This window comes from Tursiops truncatus, chromosome 1 (assembly GCF_011762595.2).
Source record: "Tursiops truncatus isolate mTurTru1 chromosome 1, mTurTru1.mat.Y, whole genome shotgun sequence".
Taxonomy (NCBI): domain Eukaryota; kingdom Metazoa; phylum Chordata; class Mammalia; order Artiodactyla; family Delphinidae; genus Tursiops; species Tursiops truncatus.
In genome coordinates, this window is record NC_047034.1 from 83123953 (window position 1) to 83144326 (window position 20374).

At 36.9% G+C, this 20374-nt stretch overlaps 1 protein-coding gene and 1 non-coding gene across 6 annotated transcripts in view; one reads left to right on the top strand and one right to left on the bottom strand.

The window, feature by feature from the left end:
• The window catches only part of CSDE1 (cold shock domain containing E1), a 37221-nt gene that overhangs the window by 8115 nt on the left and 8732 nt on the right, over positions 1-20374 (top strand). Inside the window, exons 3-14 of one of the 5 annotated variants that reach the window (XM_033861445.2) lie at positions 7124-7291; positions 9395-9593; positions 10605-10714; positions 11116-11208; positions 11830-11927; positions 14387-14468; positions 14807-14935; positions 15061-15186; positions 15817-16029; positions 18013-18153; positions 18239-18403; positions 19687-19794. In XM_033861445.2, the coding sequence (XP_033717336.1) occupies positions 9395-9593; positions 10605-10714; positions 11116-11208; positions 11830-11927; positions 14387-14468; positions 14807-14935; positions 15061-15186; positions 15817-16029; positions 18013-18153; positions 18239-18403; positions 19687-19794 (1464 nt within the window). In that variant the 5' untranslated portion in view covers positions 7124-7291. Of the gene's footprint in view, positions 1-7123; positions 7292-7492; positions 7640-9394; positions 9594-10604; positions 10715-11115; positions 11209-11829; positions 11928-14386; positions 14469-14806; positions 14936-15060; positions 15187-15816; positions 16030-18012; positions 18154-18238; positions 18404-19686; positions 19795-20374 lie in introns of those variants that run through there. The other 4 variants (XM_073809280.1, XM_033861439.2, XM_073809285.1 and 1 more) reach the window with 4 other exon arrangements.
• On the bottom strand, positions 1473-1558 carry LOC117309810 (small nucleolar RNA SNORD35). The gene has a single exon (XR_004524106.1). It is a non-coding gene; the product is annotated as a small nucleolar RNA SNORD35 (small nucleolar RNA).

Genomic DNA, 20374 nt, shown 5'->3' on the forward strand with positions numbered 1-20374 from the left:
GTTTTAATGGTAGAAGTAATGGGACTGGTGACTAGTTGAATGGGAAGTTGAGGCTGGAGGGAATTGATTTAGTCTATCCAGTTGTCCAAGTTAGAAATCTTTGTTCATAGGAATGGGGAAGTTCAGGTAGGAATTTGTGTAAATCTATTTTATTAGTAATCTGAAGTTGAGAAAATATTCTAGTATGGAATGTTAAACAGTGGTTGTTTGGGGGAGGTAAGATTGTGAAGGGCAATTGTTCCTTTTTAATCTTTAGTTTCTAGAGTTTCTAAAATCAGCAGAAATAAAGACTTGGAATTCAGAAAGGAGTCTTCACTTTATAGGTAATAAAGGAAGAAGTGCCAAAGAAGAGAATGTTGAAAGAAATAGGTAGTCCAGGTAGGAACGCCAAGGAAGAGAATTTCAAGAACTGGGTGGTAATCCTTTTGTAAAACGCTTCATTGATCAAATGAGGAGAATGAAAACAGACCACTCCTAGGTTGTTGTCTTATAAAAGCTTCATCACCATTTCAAGAAGTAGTGGGCCTTTATCTCCAGTTTATTTAAAGGTTAAGGACCTGGCTGTGGTAATGACCTTACTGTGGACCAGAATTATTCCTTAATTTAAAACTACCATTAACACCAATTTGTTTAAATTATCCATAAACAGACATATAATTACTCAGTATTAAGGGTTTTTTTGGTTTTGTTTTGTTTTTTAAGCATTGACTAATTTAATCCTCACATCCACAGTGGCATTGGTACTTTTGTTTTTAATTAATTTATTTATTTTTGCTGTGTTGGGTCTTCGTTTCTGTGCGAGGGCTTTCTCTAGTTGTGGCAAGCAGGGGCCACTCTTCATCACAGTGTGCGGGCCTCTCACTGTCGCGACCTCTCTTGTTGCGGAGCACAGGCTCCAGACGCGCAGGCTCAGTAGTTGTGGTTCACGGGCCTAGTTGCTCCGCGGCATGTGGGATCCTCCCAGACCAGGGCTCGAACCCATGTCCCCTGCATTAGCAGGCAGATTCTCAACCACTGTGTCACCAGGGAAGCCCAAGGTTATTGTATTATTTGCTTTTTTTGTTTGTTTCTTCCTACCTCCTCATCTGATTTTTTAAAAAATAATTTTAGACTGGTACCACTTGTGCTGGGTTAGATAAAATAATGGGCATTGAAATTGTACAGCTCTATCGTTACTATTCAGAAGGGTAAAAGATTAGATGCTACAGCTTTCATTGCATTGACATGAATTGTAAAGATGGATTTAAAGTAGAAGTGCTTTTTGTTTAGCCTGATCTTTGTATTCTGAGTGCTAGTTTACTACAGGAACATCCCGCCCCGGGGTGCCGGGGTGGTGGAGGTGGGGGGAAGCAAAGCTGTAAGGAAACAAGACAGGGTGACTAGGGGAGGGCTATTGACAACCTGTCCTAGAGGATCCCAGTTTAGTCATTGAACTTCTCAGCAAGCCTAAGCTCAAAAGCCGCTCCCTGCTCCTTCTGGCATCAGCTGAGCCATTGGCATTATTGGCACTGCCCACAGTGGCATCGCAGACCATTGTGAGAGAAAGCCATCATCTGCTACGTGAACATTTTTAATGCGTAAATGCATGCATAGCTGTCAAAAGTTGAGTTATATAAGGGCTTCCCTGGTGGCGCAGTGGTTGAGAGTCCGCCTGCCGATGCGGGGGACACGGGTTCGTGCCCCAGTCCAGGAAGATCCCACATGCCGCGGAGCGGCTGGGCCCGTGAGCCATGGCCGCTGAGCCTGCACGTCCGGAGCCTGTGCTCTGCAACGGGAGAGGCCACAAGAGTGAGAAGCCCGCGTACTGCAAAGAAAAAAAAAAAAAAGTTATATAGATTAATTCACATATTTACAAACATAGATAACAATTGGGTTATTGACAGTAAAACGTGTTCTGATTGTACAGTTGTGAATTATTCCATTTAAAATGAGTGCAGCTAAGGAAACAGATTTGGTAATGCAGTAGAACCGCAGATTTTGTTTTTATTTATTTTTTTACTTTAATTTTTATTGGAGCATAGTTGCTTTACAATGTTATGTTTCTTGCTGTACAGCAAAGTGAATCAGTCACACATATATCCACCCTTTTTTAGATTTCCTTTCCATTTATGTCACCACAGAGCATTGAGTAGAGTTCCCTGTGCCATACAGTAGGTAGGTACTCATTAGTTATCTATTTTATACATAGTAGTGTATATATGTCAGTCCCAGTCGTCCAATTCATCCCACCCTACCCCTTCCCTCCTTGGTAACTATAAGTTTGTTCTCTACATCTGAGAACCACAGGTTTTAAAAGAACCTTTGTAAAAAACAGTAAAAGTAGTACATAATTAGGAATGAATAAAAATATTGAGGAGTGGGATTGGCCTTAAAAAATATCAATGAATAAGGCTTATAAGAAGTTTGTCATGTAAAGATAGACATGGATTGTTTTGATGAGTATTTTGATCAAAGACAGTTTAAGGTGACAAGAAGGAAAGCAAAGCTAGGAACATTAAAAGAAAACTAAAGCCTCAGGTGAATGAGAAGATAACAGGGTAACTTGGCTAGGGGTGTGGAGACCTATGATCAGGAACTGTAAATGTCTTGGTTGATTTTCAAAGTCAGGTGTGCGAACTTTGGAGCCTGCTATCCATCCCTAGCAAAAATCCAGGAGCAAACAAATAAAAAATAAGATCTTTCAATAAGGAGATTTGACAGAGAGTATCTCTTGATAACATAGTGGTCAGTATGGAATATAGATTGGATTATAAGCATTAAAAGGCTTTGACTAATGGACTGATTTTCAGAGAGGTCTCCATATGTGTGCTGCCAGATTCTATTCTTGCTCTACTTTTAAAAAAGATTTAGTGGTAAGTAGTTATGTGTGTGCTCTGTACTAAGCACCATTCCAGGCTTTTTGTATGAAGTAACCCTAACCGTCCCCACAACCCTGTGAGGTGGGTATTAAGGAAGGACATAGAATGCTTAAAAGACAGATTACAAAGGCTAATGATTTAAAATTATCCCTCTAAATTGGAATTCCAGGTTAACTAAGAAATTTAAAAGCATTAGATTAGTTTTTTCTTTAGTAACAAATGATCAGTTATACAAGTACTAAAAGGAGAAAATATGATTTTACTAATTTATTAAGGAGTAATAGAGTTTTTTTTGTTGTTGTTGTTTTTAAAGTTACTCAAACTTTACAGAATCAAGAAACATAATCACTCAGTGCTTTCTATATATTGGTCAGGGTACAGTAAGAATAGTAGTGAAATGTACGTCAGTGAATAATAACTTGAAACATACCCAGAAGACAGCAGTTAGTCTGAAAAACAGTTGCATTCCGAAAACTGAAAGGAGCAAAGGAAGTTAAGGGGAAGTATGTTTAGATTAAGAAAACAGTCATTTTCTGAAACTGTCATACAGTGAAATAGGTTGCCTTTTCTAAACTAATTCCTTTTCAGTGGGAGCCAAGCAGACTAGGTTAGGAAAAAAGGGCGGGGGTGGGGGGGGGAACAGCTCAGAGATGTTGCAAGAAGAAATTACAGAGCACAGAATTTTGATTTTTTTTCCCACCTCCCAAGGGAATTTGGAAATCACTTAGGCCATCATTTTACATCTGCAGAAACAATCCCAGAGAAGTTTTAAAAAGTATGAGAAGCAAGGCTAAAAGCCAGTCTTTTGATTCTAGTTCTGTGTTCTTTAGGGAACTTTAGTTGATTTCTTGAATTAGAAGTGAAGTTTAAATTTGACCTGTGATTCTTTTCCATTTCTCCTTTTAAAAAAAAAAATCATTGTTAATAATTTTTAAAAAATTTTTTGGGCCATGTTTGGGTCTTCATTGCTGCGTGTGAGCTTTCTCTAGTTACAGCGAGCGGCAAGCAGGGGCTCCTCTTTGTTGCAGTGCGCGGGCTTCTCGATGTGATGGCTTCTCATTGCGGAGCATGGGCTCTAGGCCCGAGGGCTCGGTAGTTGCGGCTCGCGGGCTTAGTTGCTCCGTGGCATGTGGGAATCTTCTCGGACTAGAGATCGAACCCATGACCCTTGCATTGGCAGGCAGATTCTTAAGCACTGCGCCACCAGGGAAGTCCCGTTAATGACTTTCTGATTTAAAAACAAATACATAGAAAAGAGTAGGAAGTCTAAACTTGGTGTTGGGGGTATTCGTCTGCTGTGTTCACTACTATACATGTAGAACGTAGAACAGTGCTGATGCATTGTAGGCATTCGAGTTCTGGTTTAGCGTATAAAGCAGTGGTTAAGAATGTGAGCCATGGAGTGAGTACTGAGTTCTGTTCCCATTTATCAATTTTAGCTCTGTGCACTTAGAACACCATCTAAGTGTTACATTGTCTGGGAGTATTGAAGTAGACTTTCCTGGTCTTTCCTTTTTAAAATACAGTTGAAATTATATTATAGAAATATTTTTGTCATTATATAAATGACTATGAAACTTTAGATCGTTTCCGGGAATTTGTTATTAAAACATTTTAATGAACACATTTGTGCATAAAGCCTTGTCCACATTTCACATTTCCCCATGATAAGTTTCCTGCAGTGGAATTATTAAGGAAAGCACCTCCACATTTTGGTACATGTGGTTAAACTGTGTTTCAGAAAGATTGCACCAGTTTGCCACCATGAAAATATATTAGCATGTTGTTCTTAACCTACTTTCTCAATTTTTTAAATCTATTTTCGATAATCTGATAAATGAATAATTTGTTTTATCTAAATTTTTGCTTGCTAGAATTGAAGTTCATATGTTTTGTGTTTAATGAATGATCTTTTAAGACTTATTTGTCTTAATGTCTTTCCATAATTCAGCAAATGAGTGCTTACTATGTGCCAAGCACTGTCTAACACTAGGGATTTATCTTTGAACAAAAAGCCCCTGCTCTCATAGAGCTTATATTCTGGTAGTTTAATTCTTACTGATTTGCTTAAATTCTTTAATGATACACTCATATATTTACATTTGCGTTTGTTCTCTTTAGGTTTGAGTATAAAAGCTTTTACTTTTTATGTAATCAAATATTGATCCTTTCCCTTGGCGTCTTTTTCTATTGACTTTAAACCTAGAAAGTCCCCCCTTCCAAAAACTTTATAAATGCGTACATTTTTATTTAATATTTGTTAAGGCATTTAACACAGTTCATCTAGAATATATTTTTTGTATACTGTGAGATGAGCAACTAAATTGATTTTCCCCCTATTTAAAAAAAAGCCAAGTAACATTTACATACTGATCCACCACCACCCCCCTTTTTTGATGTTGTCTTTAGTTAATTTTTTATAAACAAGCATCTGTTGTTGAGCTGTCTACTTTTTCCATTGGATTTCTCTTTTTACGTAATTGTTTGGTGGTTTTGTTTGTTTTGTTTTTTAAGGAACATCACTTTTGTTTAATGGTGCTTCTTTAAAGTTTTGATGGTGCTGGTTTTAAAAAAATTTAGCTGAACTATTAGGAATTCTTTTAGGAAGAATTTTTAAATTCTTAAAAAAATTTAGCTGAACTATTTAGCTGAACTATTAGGAATTCTTATCTAAAGTTGCTTGAGTGATATATGGGTTTCCCTTTTTAAAAAGTAGCCCTCAAATTAGATAAAGGCTAGAGAAAAATACTTAAGTCAGGAAAGGTGCTAGGAGAAAGGAGAGGTTCTGGTTCAATTCTGTTTTGATGTGCACATCTAAAGGTGAGATGAGATGAGCAATATAGCCTAAATTCCAGTACGCTTGTTGGGGAATAGTTTAGTCTTAGAAAGAAATGATAGCTCTAATCCCTTCTCATTCTGGTTCATTTTCCCTTAGGGTGAGAAAAACGTGAGTCTTACCTCTTACCTTCAGCTAGGACTACTAGGACTGGAGACTTGAGAATGTGGTTTTTGCAGCTTCCTGGCCTTTGTATTACAGATCGTATCATTGTGTTCTTACTTGTATGGCGGTAAGAACTAGTCTAAACATGAAAAAAGCACAGCTTGAAAGTCATGGTCTAAGTCAGTGATGGTAGAATAGTGGTCTTCAAATTAATTTGATCATACTGTTTAACGAGAAGAGAATGTATGTCAATATGTACATGTATATATTTATAAATCGTGTGATTATACTGCTCCATTTGCATTGTGAAGCAGTGGTACAAATAGGACAAAGGTGAAATAAGCAATATTGTGAAAATAGTGTACCTGTTAACAGTGTAGAAACTTTTCAACCCCACTAGAAATATATATATCTGGATGCTTAGTTTATAAGTGTTTAATTTAAAAACTTTATACTATCATGAATTAATATCTGAGGGACAGTATGCATTTTATGTTTTATTGATACTGGTATAAGTCTGTATCATAGTCTTTTTTTTTATTTTTATTTTATTTTATTTTTTATTTTTTTTATTTTATTTTTTTTTAACATCTTTATTGGAGTATAATTGCTTTACAATGGTATGTTAGTTTCAGCTTCACAACAAAATGAATCAGTTATATATATACATATATTCCCATATCTCTTCCTGCTTGCGTCTCCCTCCCTCCCACCCTCCCTATCCCACCCCTCCAGGCGGTCACAAAGCACCGAGCTGATCTCCCTGTGCTATGCGGCTGCTTCCCACTAGCTAACTACCTTACTTTTGGTAGTGTATATATGTCCATGCCTCTTTATCGCTTAGTCTTGATCTTAATGTTTTGTCAGACTTGTCAGATCTCATTAGATGGTCATTTATTTCATAATGTGGAGGTACAAGAACTAATACTAGGATTAGAAGTGCTGGCTCCCAATTCTCTGCCTTTGCTTGCTTTATTAGCATTATCTTCTAAGATTCTTCTGTGGGAATCTTTTTCAACAGTTTGTCTATTTGTGAGGACAGTTTAGTTAAACTAGATAGCTAAATATGTACACTTAATTGGAGAGATGTAAACTTTAATATGCTGAAAGTAAATGAACGAGGGCTTCATTGTCAATCTCTTGTGAGGTTCTCCACTCTTTCCTCAGAGTACTTAAGTAATGTATGACATGTGATACGACCTGACATATCAACTCAGCAAGGCCTCTTCTATAAATACATAATAACCATTTGTAAAAGCTAGTTTTTATCTCTGGCCAAATATATATATTCTAATTCAGATATTTTCTTCCTACACCCCATTAGATTATCCTGTGTGTACCCTACTTGAGGGAGACAAGTGATTGAGAATATTGGATTCTGTGTAAAGTTGTGGGACATTGAGAAGAAGTTGGTCTCAGTTGTCTTGCTGTAGCAACCACCAGAGTCCTTATGGCATTTTTAAAATTGTAAATGTTATGGATTAGGGGTTAAGTAAGTGCTTTAAAAAATACATTTCAGTTTGACCGTTTAGTGTTAATGCTATAATTTATTTTGTTGCTAGAAATCTGATTAAATGAATTATATTTTGCTAAAGTAACTTAGTGATAAATGTAAAGATATACAGGTTGACTGTCAAATGTGTGTTAAATTGTTATTGATCATAGTTGTAAACATTGTGCTATGTTATCACAGCTGTTTGAGATGGAGAACGTTTTTACTGTGTCATCAGATCCTCATCCCCCTCCTACAGCCCCTCCTTCACTTTCTTTGCCTTTATCTTCATCTTCTACCTCATCTGGGACTAAAAAACAAAAGAGGACCCCCACGTATCAGAGATCTGTAAGTCAGGGAAGCAGTCATCCCAGCTTTTTTCTTTGTGTTAAGAGCATGACTCAGAAGGGCCACTCAGTTTGATTGAAATACCCTGCAAACTCACTTTCTAACTTGCCTAAGTATTTCCTTCACCTTGAATCTTGAAAGGTAAGTTTAGTAGTTTAGGCCTTGCTACTCAAAGTGTGTCCAAGAATCAGAAGTATTGGTATCACCTTGGGAGCTTGTTAGAAGTGGAGAATCTCAAAGCCCTGCCGCTGAATCAGATTTTGTATTTTAACCAGATCACTGGGTAACTTCAGTTTGAGAAGCCCTAGTTTCGAGTCAGTATTGTAGAGGTAGACCTTCTTGGTTCAACTCCTCTGTCATTTGACTTTGGCAAGTCATTTAATCTCAATGTCTGTTTCGTCATTGGTAAAATTGGGACAATATTCCTCATGGGCTTTTGTAAAAATTAAATGAGTTAGTACACATCCGACACAAAAGAGTGTCTAGCATGAATGAATTAGAACTTAACCACCTACAGATGTGATGGCTTTGATTTGCATGATTTGGCTATCCCACCCAGTGTTTACTTAAAACTTGGGTTTATCTTTTTAGAATTTCAGTCATCTTTTTTTCCTGATGAAAAATTTTTTTACTTGCCCAACATCAAACTTAAATGAAAATGTTTATAGGTCAAATTTTCAATGAAAGGGTCTAAAACTAGGTATAAAGATGTGGATATGTTGCTATAGTAAATCAATTATAGACCTAACCTTTCCTAGGGATTTTGTCCTATTTCATGCTTCACTTAAATAAAATGAAATATCCAATGTGATAGACAGTATCTGATGATTAAATAGGTCCCAGTGCATTGCATTTAAATAAATAGCCCTTCTGTTTACTAAAGAATGTTTTATTTTGCTTTATCTGACCATAGAAACAAATGACAGTATTTAGAGATTTCACTGTCTGAAAACAGGTGAAAAGATTTCTTTAATTGTACCTGTGAAGTGATTGAAGATTTTTAGGATTGAAGAGCTTTTGTTGTCTTGGAGTTCTTAGAAAACTCTTGCTTTCTAACTCATTATTTTGAGTCGTCTTCCATTAAAGGACCTGAGCATGCATGTATTTTCTAGTTTGAAATAAGTATTGCATGGAAAGTTTCTTTTATTGTTTTAATCTCTACTAACTTAAATAATTGCCTTCAAGATGCACGGCTTACCAAATAGCATCAAGGTTTCTATTTACGTTTCAAAATAAGTATTAATAAATTTAATGAAATGTCCTGGTAGCTTGGGTTTCCATCTCTTGAATAGTAGTTACCTTTGTTCTGATACTGTTGTTTTAGTAATTTAAAGTTAATGTAAAGGCAGCTTTTCCTTATATAGTTACTTTATCTTAATATTTAAACTCCAGAAATTCTATTTGTTTGGTAAGTGAAAATTCTACCATGAATTGGGGCAGTCCCCCAAAATAATTTGAATTACTTCCTCTGAAATGTTTTATTAGCTAAATTAACATTTCAGTAATAAAAACACATAATCTTCTCTTTATTTGTTGTTTTACCTTTATTTGCCTTTTTATGTTAAAAATTCAGTGATTTTTTTTTTAACATCTTTATTGGGGTATAATTGCTTTACAATGGTGTGTTAGTTTCTGCTTTATAACAAAGTGAATCAGTTATACGAAAATACAGTGATTTGTTAATCAGACTTATAGTAAGCTATGGAGGTAATATACAGATCTATATGTATTGAGTTCTTTCTCTTTTTAAAACAGATGAGCTTTGATCCAAATCTTCTCCACAACAATGGGCATAATGGGTACCCCAATGGTACTTCAGCAGCACTGCGTGAAACTGGGGTTATTGAAAAACTGCTAACCTCTTATGGATTTATTCAGTGTTCAGAACGTCAAGCTAGACTTTTCTTCCACTGTTCACAGTATAATGGCAACCTGCAGGACTTAAAAGTAGGAGGTAATCTGTTGGTTCTCCTTTTTATAAAACTAATCACAAATTTATCTTGCATATCAACTTACTCATGACAGTGTTATGCTTTTGGCCTTTTAATTGTACCAATTACTGAAGTTTGTTTATATAAATCAGCAGAATCCTGATTTTTGTTGTGGTGATAGTCTTTTTGAGGGATGAAAGAGTAATTGATTAAAGATATCTTTGAATATTTTTTAAATAGACACTTGGTATATTTAATTGTTATTCCCCCAATAATGACTGTTTGGCTATATATTGGATTTTATGCCAGTGAAAATATTAAACTTTATAATGTTAGTTTTAATTATTTTGCCAGGTACTAGTTTGAGTAGTACCTGAAAGAAATAACTCTTACCATGTCACCACTTGGACTATGTGGAAATTCATTTTGGCTGACAACATAGAAATTACTTTCACATGTGAAAATGTGTGGCTTATTAAAGGACTGAAGTTACAAGGTCTCAGTGTGTGTTTTTTTAAAATATCTTTGAGAAAAAAGAACAATAGTTACATGAATATTTGGCATACCAAATACTCTAAACTGTACAAGAGTGTTATTTTGGTTAATCCTCATTTTACAGATGAAGAAACTCAGGGTATAGAGGGATTTTGGGGGTGAGGGGGGAAGCTTGCCAAATCTCATCATTACATTGCATCAGCTGTAGTATGTGTAGGTGCCATGAAAACTAAGATATGGCTAGCTTAGTCTAAAGCAGTGGTTCTGAAACATTAGTGTGTATCAGAATTACCTACAAGGCTTGTTAAAATGCAGATTACTGTACGTGATGCCCAGAATTTGTTTTGGAGTGGGTCTGGAGTAGGGCCTGGGAATTTGCATTTCTGCTACACTCCAGGTGATGCTGCTGCTGATGCAGGGACCACACTTTAAGAATCACCAGTCTAAGGAAACTCAAATGCCTCATTAAGTTTAGCTTGAAAGTGAGATACCATTTGGCCAAAATTAGTCCACCAAACACAACACTCTCTTTGTTTTAGATGATGTTGAATTTGAAGTATCATCTGACCGGCGGACTGGGAAGCCCATTGCTGTTAAACTGGTGAAGATAAAACAAGAAATCCTCCCTGAAGAACGAATTAATGGACAAGTTAGTGACTTAGATGCTTTATGTTTTCTTAGGGCCCTGCATTTGCATATCTTTCACATTAGAAAAGGAAGATTCTCCCCATCTCCTCAGTTTGCACGCAAGAGAGCTATAGTATATAAAAGTTACTATTTTAAAATTATATCAGAAGCACTGGCATTTCTTGACCTGAAATAAAAATTTGGTCAAGACTCAATTTGGGTTTTTACATATAACCCTAAGTCTATACTTACAGTCAGCTTATGTACTGTAAGTTTGAAACTTGGCAGCATGACATCCTCTTGTGGATCATATCAAAATGTATCCCTTTGTATAGTATAGAGGATATTAAAATTCAGTTTATATTGCACAGTGCTGCTCCTGAAATGATTAGCAATGGAAATTTTTTTTTTTTTGACTGGTAGGTTGTGTGCGCTGTTCCTCACAACTTAGAGAGTAAATCTCCAGCTGCCCCGGGTCAGAGTCCAACAGGGAGTGTATGCTACGAACGTAATGGGGTAAACTTGTGTATTTTTCTTAAACCTTTGCCTGATCCACCATGTGATCTATAAGCGTACTTTAAAATTCAAAATAGAAAACGTAAGCTGCAGTTGATAAAAATCAGTTTAAAATTTGGTTTTGAAGAGGCTTCGAGTGCAGCATTATCAAAAAATCTAAAAAGAAAAAAATCCATAGGACTTCCAAGTGTCTTAGCTTGCCCAAGTGTGACCTTAGTTAGAACATTAAGGTAAAATGCTTCTTTTACTCGCTTTTTTGGGGGGTTGTGGGAGGGGATCTTTTTTCTGGTTCCTTTTAAGCACTAACTCAGCTTTTTTGTTTGGAATGCCTTATATAAAAATTGTTTTTTTTGAAATGTAACTACAGCCTCTGGGCAAATGCTTCCACGTGTGTAAGCTTTTTGAAGTTGGATTGCTGCTCAGCTGTGGACTCGCAGAAGTCATCAGCACCTTGGAGGGGAAGTGTGTTTATGTGAATAAACTATGTGCTTGTCAAAAGGCATTTAATTTTAAGAAATTTGGCTTTAAATGCCAGTTTAAGAAGTATTTAACAAAGTAAATCACAGTATACACTGAACATGCATCCTGCCAGTATAGTAATAATACCTTATTAATTCACAGGAAGTGTTTTATCTGACTTACACCCCTGAAGATGTTGAAGGGAATGTTCAGCTGGAAACTGGAGATAAAATAAACTTTGTAATTGATAACAATAAACAGTAAGTTCTTTTTTCCCACCTAAGTGGTTTGTTTTTTTGTTTTTGTTTTTTTTTTCCTTTTACAATAAGAAATTTGAAGCAAGTCGAAAACCTAACTTGTAAATCTGGATAATTTTCATGATCTTTTAAATTTTTATTCATCAGCTAAGCATTTGAGCGTCAATTCTATGACAGGCACTATGCAGGGTGTCAGAGATAGGAGGATAATTAAAACATGGTCAGAACTTTCAAGGAACTATTCTAGAGATCAGTGAAGGTTTTGCCATAGCAGCAGTGCTTGAGGTGCGCTTTAAGACGAGGAAGTCACTAGGGAGATGAGAAAAACATTCTGGATAGAGGAAGTACCATGGGGGAAGAGGCCAAAAGTTGGAGTTGATTTAATTGACTGGATCATGGAAAGATGAAGTTTGAATTTTATTCATTCGTCACAGGTGTCTTTGAAGGATTTTAAATGGGGAAGTGTGATTGGTTTCTATTGTTGGAAGTGGTGGAAACGGTAGACTTTTGGAGAGTAGGGATGCTATAGACTAGAGGCAGAGTTATGAAAATTAATATGAAAGATGAGGGTGTAGTATAGACAGGCCAGGGGCGTTTGGGTATAAAAGTCAAGTCACGTTGAGAAGATAAAATCACCAAATTTTATAACTTTTTAGATAGGGTTGTGTATTAGAACTAAGGGAAAGGGAGTCCCAAATGCCATTTTTTTTTGGCTTGGGCTACTGGGCAGATGATGATCATTAACTGGACTAAGGCGGTACAGCAGAAAGTATTAAGGATGGGAGAAGAATTGTGCTTATTTTGGCATTTTGAATTTGAGGTGTCTTTGGGGGAAGATATTAAATATGTAGTTGCGTATATAGATCTGAACAAGCTAGTTATGGAGATAGAGCTGTTGAATTCATTGGCATAAGCAGTTAAGGAAAGTGTAGTTAAGAAAGCCCAGGGATGATTATTTTTATTTTGGAGTGGGAGAAACAGATACAAGTACAGAAGGAAGTTAAAAACAGGAGAAAGTGCTGGGAATGGACTTTGAATGGCAGTACAGAAAGAAAAGTCCCAAGAGTGTGCAGAATTATTAGCCTTGAACCTTACCTCTTGTAAGACTAGAAGGAATTGGATTGAGTTGTAGATTGATATTAGTAGTGCTAGTCTGAGGCCTCAATTTAATGTCAAGTTAGGAAACTTGGGAATAGGGCTTGAGTTAGAGGTGGATGGGGAACCAGTGAAAGGGCTTTATTTAATCTTAATAAGTTCTTGGATGTGCTAAGAACTTGTACTAAATATTTTATGTACAGTTGTTAATCCTCAGAACAGCCTCATCTGGTAAGTTTCTTCATCTGTAAAATGAGGTATGTTCTCATAAAGTAACTTGCCTAAAGTCATACAGCTTTTAAATTGACGTTTGAATCCCAATCTGGCTCTAAATAAAGCCTTTTCATTGTAGTAAGTTGCAAGAGCAAATAGGATTTTTCCAGTGTCTTTGTTAGTCTGTTAAATTTTTGAAATAAAAAAAGCACAATTGGGTGACAATTTGTCCATGAAGAATTAAGGGAAGTAATTAGTTGGTCTGCAGATCTTATAAACAACACCAACAAATACTGTTGCATCTTACACTGTGTGTGCCATCTTTAAAACGAAATCTGATTTACATTGTTGCTGCAGCAACATGTGATGTCTGTTTTCAATGGAGGTGAACATCACTCTTTTTTTTAAAATTAAATTTATTTATTTATTTATGGCTGTGTTGGGTCTTCGTTGCAGTGGCGGGCTTCTCATTGTGGTGGCTTCTCGCTGCAGAGCACAGGCTCTAGGCTCGCGGGCTTCAGTAGTTGCAGCACATGGGCTTAGTTGCTCCATGGCATGTGGGATCTTCCCGGACCAGGGCTCGAACCCCTGTCCCCTGCATTGGCAGGCGGATTCTTAACCACTGGGCCACCAGGGAAGTCCTGAACTTTTCTAAAGCATAGCAGATATCTCCTATAATCACTGCATTTACTCATGTTTCTTTTATGACTGTTTAATCAGAAATAATTGATGGGATAGCTAGTAAATTCAGTATTCATTGCAAACTATCTCTTATTTATCTCTTTATCCCCTGTACCTTTGTTTGCAGTACGTAATACCTACTTAGTGTTTGTTCACGTAATGGCCTTTCTAAAACTTTAGCATTCCCCATCTGGTTGCAACCAATTTGTGGCCTTATTTCAGCAGTCTGAGAGAAACAATGCCATATATGTGTGCCCAATTTAAAAGGCTAGGGAGTTTGCGCAGAAGTCCTTTGCACGTGAAGCCATATGAAAAGGATTATGTATTATAAAACCTTATATTAATGATGATACAGAATTCCTGAGGCCTCAGAAAACTAGTTTGTTTCTCTAAACTCATCATGTCTAACCAAGCCAATGCATTTTTCACCCCTCTTTGGTCCCCACCGTCCCCACCCGATTCTTTTGTTCTAGTACTGGTGCTGTAAGTGCTCGTAATATTATGCTGTTGAAAAAGAAACAAGCTCGCTGTCAGGGAGTAGTTTGTGCCATGAAGGTAAGTGTCCGATCAGATTTGAGAAACTTTAGTTTTTTCTTTGACCGCTTTAAATAAGTCTTTCAAACCCAAGCCTTTTGTTTTTCCTCTTTATATTTCCTTTAAAAATATTTAATTGTTAATGTCAGAAGTAATCTTTTAAAATTCCTTGGTTACTAATTATGTTCTTTAAAATGGGCCATTTAATTGATATTAATATTAGACTTTATCAAGTAATATTGTTTCCACTGGAGTATAATTTTGTGAAAAGGCTTATTGATTGTAAATTGTAATCATAAATATGTGCACTGAATAGTACATAATATTCCTGCTGTTTCTTCATATTTGTTTGGCTTTAGGATGCGTTTGGTTTTATTGAAAGAGGTGATATTGTAAAGGAGATATTCTTTCACTATAGTGAATTTAAGGGTGACTTAGAAACCTTGCAGCCTGGAGATGACGTGGAATTCACAATCAAGGACAGAAATGTAAGATAAGATAGTTGAATAACTTGATCTTTGGCCTTCTTTTAAGATAAGTAGTGAGTTAAAATTTTAGGAAACACTTAAAGTGACATGGTTCCCCTCGCCCTCTCCACTCCCTTCTGATTTAGGGTAAAGAAGTTGCAACAGATGTCAGACTATTGCCTCAAGGAACAGTCATTTTTGAAGATATCAGCATTGAACATTTTGAAGGAACTGTAACCAAAGTTATCCCAAAAGTACCCAGTAAAACCCAGGTAAATAGTGTTTTTTCAGAAGAGTCATCTTACACCTCATCAGTAATAGAATAATACGGTATGGTATACAGAAGTTTTATTACTTTCAATTAATGTAATTTTGTGACAGTGGAGCAGTTAAGTATTTTATGTGTGTAATTAAACTATATGAGAAACCATTGGTACATCCATGAATATGTTTTTCTTTCTTTTTTTTTAAACTGGGTGATATGGAGAAGGGGGCAAAAAAAATACTGGTTAGATTGGGGAAAAAATTCATGTGTGCATGCGTGCATCCCAGTTTGGTTTTTTTTCCTGTTGTTGGTGGGTGGGGGTGGGGTGGGGTGAAGAGATGAGACCAGTGGTGTCATTGCTAAGGAAATGTAGAACATAAAAGACTGAAATTCTTTTCCTTAAATAAAATCTCTCAGTATCAGAGTGCAGGATCTTAACTGCAGTATCATGATTTTATGGTTGTGTCATGTGACCATAGAACACAAACCTTTCAAATTGGACTTATGTTATCAACACCTTTTTTTTCTTTAGGGAGCTATCTGTTATAAAATGGGTTTGCTGTGTGTTCTTCTTGTTTGACTTAGAACTAGGAAGGGTGAGAAATCTCCAGCTAAAATAGTTTTTCCTTTTCATCAGAATGACCCATTGCCAGGACGCATCAAAGTTGATTTTGTGATTCCTAAAGAACTTCCCTTTGGAGACAAAGATACGAAATCCAAGGTGACCCTGCTGGAAGGCGACCATGTTAGGTTTAATATTTCAACAGACCGTCGTGACAAATTAGAACGAGCAACCAACATAGAAGTTCTGTCAAATACATTTCAGTTCACTAATGAAGCTAGAGAAATGGTAAGTGTTGGGTATTATTAGATACGTACCCAGTCTTGGAGGCGGCAGGGCAATGTTACAGTCAAGTTTGTAATATGGTATTCAAAATTCTTTGAGTTTTGACAATATTGGGCAATTACCTTATTAAGGTGATTGAGAACACAGACACTTGAGTCAATCTGGGTTTGACACTTAGCTCTGCCAGTTACCTTGAAATAGATGAGAGAAAATTGTAGAATTAAAATCTGGAGAGGATGGGCTTCCCTGGTGGTGCGGTGGTTGAGAGTCCGCCTGCCGATGCAGCGGACAGGGGTTCGTGCCCCGGTCTGGGAGAATCCCACATGCCGCAGATCAGCTAGGCCTGTGAGCCATGGCCGCTGAGCCTGCACGTCCGGAGCCTGTGCTCCGCAATGGGAGAGGCCACAACAGTGAGAGGCCCGCGTACCGCAAAAAAAAAAAAAAAAAAAAATCTGGAGAGGATGATTTCTAAGGTCTTTTGAGAGTCAGTGATTCTCTGGCCCTTAAATATGAAGACTGAGAAGATTTAAGTTCATCGTTGTAGAAAGTAGATCTTTCCAGACTGTTCATAAAATGTTTAGTAAACAGTAGGTTAAACAAAGTAGGTTTTGTTTCTTTCGTTTTTACAGCAGGACTTTGCAAATTCTTCTTAGTGAATATATGTCTGGAAATGATATACGCCAGAATTGTTGCTGAAACATATTTTACAAGTTCCGTTTTCGTGAATTAATTTTATCAGATGTAATTTACATTTGCTTCTGTTTGGAGTCATAACATCTACAGTATATCTCAGTGTTGTCAGTAGAACTGGATACATTCAATGAAAATTTAAGTTTCTTGAAACTTTTTAACTGTTAGGAGAACTGATCTTGTTTGACACTTGCAATGTGCTTTAAACTTTAATGCATGTTTAGTTTCTTAGATCTACTTTGCTTTACACTATGGAGTACATTGTTGAATAGCTTGCTTACCATCAGGATATAGCAAGGATTAAATGTCAGAGTATTGTTTAGGCTATATTCAAAACTGATTATAGAATAATCATCTCGGGCTTCCCTGGTGGTGCAATGGTTGAGAGTTTGCCTGCCGATGCAGGGGACACGGGTTCGTGCCCCAGTCCGGGAAGATCCCACATGCCGCGGAGCGGCTGGGCCCGTGAGCCATGGCCGCTGAGCCTGCACGTCCAGAGCCTGTGCTCCGCAACGGGAGAGGCTACAACAGTGAGAGGCCCGCGTACCGCAAAAAAAAAAATAATAATCATCATCTCTGTAATATGTAAATATGTAAGTCATTGGTGGGTTGATAATTGTATTTTAGTAAGTATTTGAGTACTTGCCGTGTGCCAGTTACTCTGGATATAATGCCCTTACAGAGCTGATAATTTAGTATGAAGGAAAAAAACATGAGGATAGAACTTCATTTATTTTATTTTTCAAACCTAAATCTTAAGTCCTCCTGTGCCTAAACTCAGAAATTTTTGCAGTAGAGATTAGAGAGTTGCCTTTAGTTGACTTCTGGGGTATTTGGAGTATTGTTCTGTAGATTTTTAATTTCTGGAAGTTACAGTGTCATAAAGCTTGGGCATTATTTGGAATCCTGGTTTTTGCCACTTACTAGCTGTGTGCTTTGGGAAAATTACTTAACCTCTTTCAACCTCAGTTTCCTCTTCTTGTAAAACAATATTTTTCACAGAATTGAAAATTAAATGGAATATGTTGTATGCATTTACTTCAAAAATGATAATTTTTCTAGTGTGTCTTGGCCAAGAAGTAGCATCTGGGGAGTCTCAGGCAATTGCTTAGAGATTAATTTACTTTATTGAAATCAATGAGTTTGTATTTAAGTGGAAAAATTAAAATGTGGTCACAAAATTTGGCTGTTTAATACAGAGAATTCCTAATGAATTTAACTTGATGATACTTCCAATCTTGAATGTTGTTGTCTTGACAATCTGCACAGCCAGTAAAAGTATTGTTTTGGTTTCAGGGTGTAATTGCTGCCATGAGAGATGGTTTTGGTTTCATCAAATGTGTGGATCGTGATGCTCGTATGTTCTTCCACTTCAGTGAAATTCTGGATGGGAACCAGTTCCATATTGCAGATGAAGTAGAGTTTACTGTGGTTCCTGTGAGTAGTTTTTGAGAAAAGTATGGGAGGTTTTCTTGATCCTTCCTTTTTTGGTTTTAAAGTTACTTTTGTTTATCATTTGTAGGATATGCTCTCTGCCCAAAGAAATCATGCTATTAGGATTAAAAAACTTCCCAAGGGCACGGTTTCGTTCCACTCCCATTCAGATCATCGTTTTCTGGGCACCGTAGAAAAAGAAGCCACTTTTTCCAATCCTAAAACCACTAGCCCAAATAAAGGCAAAGAAAAGGTAAGTTTTAATCAAAATGATTTTTGCAGTTCTTTATTCCTCATCTGCTTAAAGGCAACCACTGTCCACACAATAATGGAGTATTGTCTCTTTCAGAATTCCCTGTAATATTAACAGTGAACTAACCTAAAGCAGGGTTTTTAATCTCATCAATATTAACATTTTAGGGGGCTACCCTGGTGGCACAGTGGTTGAGAGTCTGCCTGCCGATGCAGGGGACACAAGTTCGTGCCCCGGTCCGGGAGGATCCCACATGCCACGGAGCGGCTGGGCCCGTGAGCCATGGCCGCTGAGCCTGTGCGTCCAGAGCCTGTGCTCTGCAACGGGAGAGGCCACAGCAGTGGGAGGCCCGCGTACCGCAAAAAAAAAAAAAAAAAATTAACATTTTGAGCTGGATAATTCTTTGAGTGGGGGGTGGGGTGGGGAGCTGTTCTTTGCATTTGGGGATGTTTAGCAGCATCCCTGGCCCACTAGAGGTCAGTATCTCTCCTTCTTCCCATGTACAACAGCCAGACATGTCTCCAGAATCTGCCAAATGTCCCCCGATCACCCCCAGTTTAGCATCACTCATCTAAAATGATAGTACTTGTCATCCAAGCAATTGAAAACTTCGAAATTTTGGTAGACTCAGTTCACACATTTGAACTCCATTTATTGAAAAATCCACTAAATCCGTAAATATGAAGCTATCCCTAAGATGACCTCTGCTCTTAAGTAAATAACAAGAATTGTATAGAAACAGGTGATTCAAACAATATTAAATATTGCTATAAAAGGTCAATGAGAAAGCTTTGGCAAAAATTCTAAACTGGCAGGATCTGGGATGGTTTCACTAAGTCATTGACATTTAATAGGTGGAGATAAATGAGGAAAGGATATTCCTCACTGAATAGAGGTACAGATGAGAAAAATTCAGGGTTTCTTTATAAAACACTAATTAGTTTGACAGGAAGATAGGGCTTCTTTTTGGGGTGGGGGTGATTGTTGATTGGCCGTGAACACTATAGAATAGGCATATTGTCAGTAAGCGTTCCCTCCTCAACATTAAAATTAGGTTAAGACTTTAAGACCAAATTAGGCAGACTGAGTCAGCCCTGGGTTAAAAGGCAAGACCGTCTATTATTCATACGAAAAATACATATTTTAGAGAACCCTAGGTAGGAAATTTCTACAGCTGTACCAGTGCTTTGGCTCAGGAGTCTGTAATAATTGCAGTTGTGCTTATATTGTTTTTTTGGTGGTGGTTCTTGATTCTTTTCATTGTTTTCTGACTATTTCTTTAGGAGGCTGAGGATGGTATTATTGCTTATGATGACTGTGGGGTGAAATTGACTATTGCTTTTCAAGCCAAGGATGTGGAAGGATCTAATTCTCCTCAGATAGGAGACAAGGCAAGATAATTCTGTTTATTTGAGAGAGGGGGGAGGGTTAAAGGTTATCATCTTCATCATAAATCCTGAAAAATGGTTTCTTTAAGTTTTAGCAAGTTTTGCTAACATTCTTTTGTGCTTACAAGCTTAATATATGAACATCTTCCTATTTAAAAGCAGCTTATTCAATAAGAACAGGGTCTAGCAAGCTTTTTGTTAAAGCTTTTTGAGGAGTTAGTATTTAAGCATTAGATATGTCAAAAGCAATTACTTATATAAAATTAATAAAATTGGTAAGAAAGTTAAAACAGTCACTGAAGCATTATCAAAATAAAACCACGCCAAAGGTTTTTATATTGCTGTTCATTTTTGTCATACTTAATATGTCTGGTTTTCTAGTTGACGTCCTTTAGAGAAATTAAGAATCTATAAGGAATACACACTGGAGAGCAAAACTTGATCCTTGTGAAAAGTGGAATGAGAAGTAGAAGTGGTAGTTCTGGTGAATATCTGTTCCATCAGAGTATTTATAAAAAGGATATTTAGAGTGGAAAGCAAGGTCTGGGGGAGTTGTCATTTCCACTTGGCGTGAAATGACATG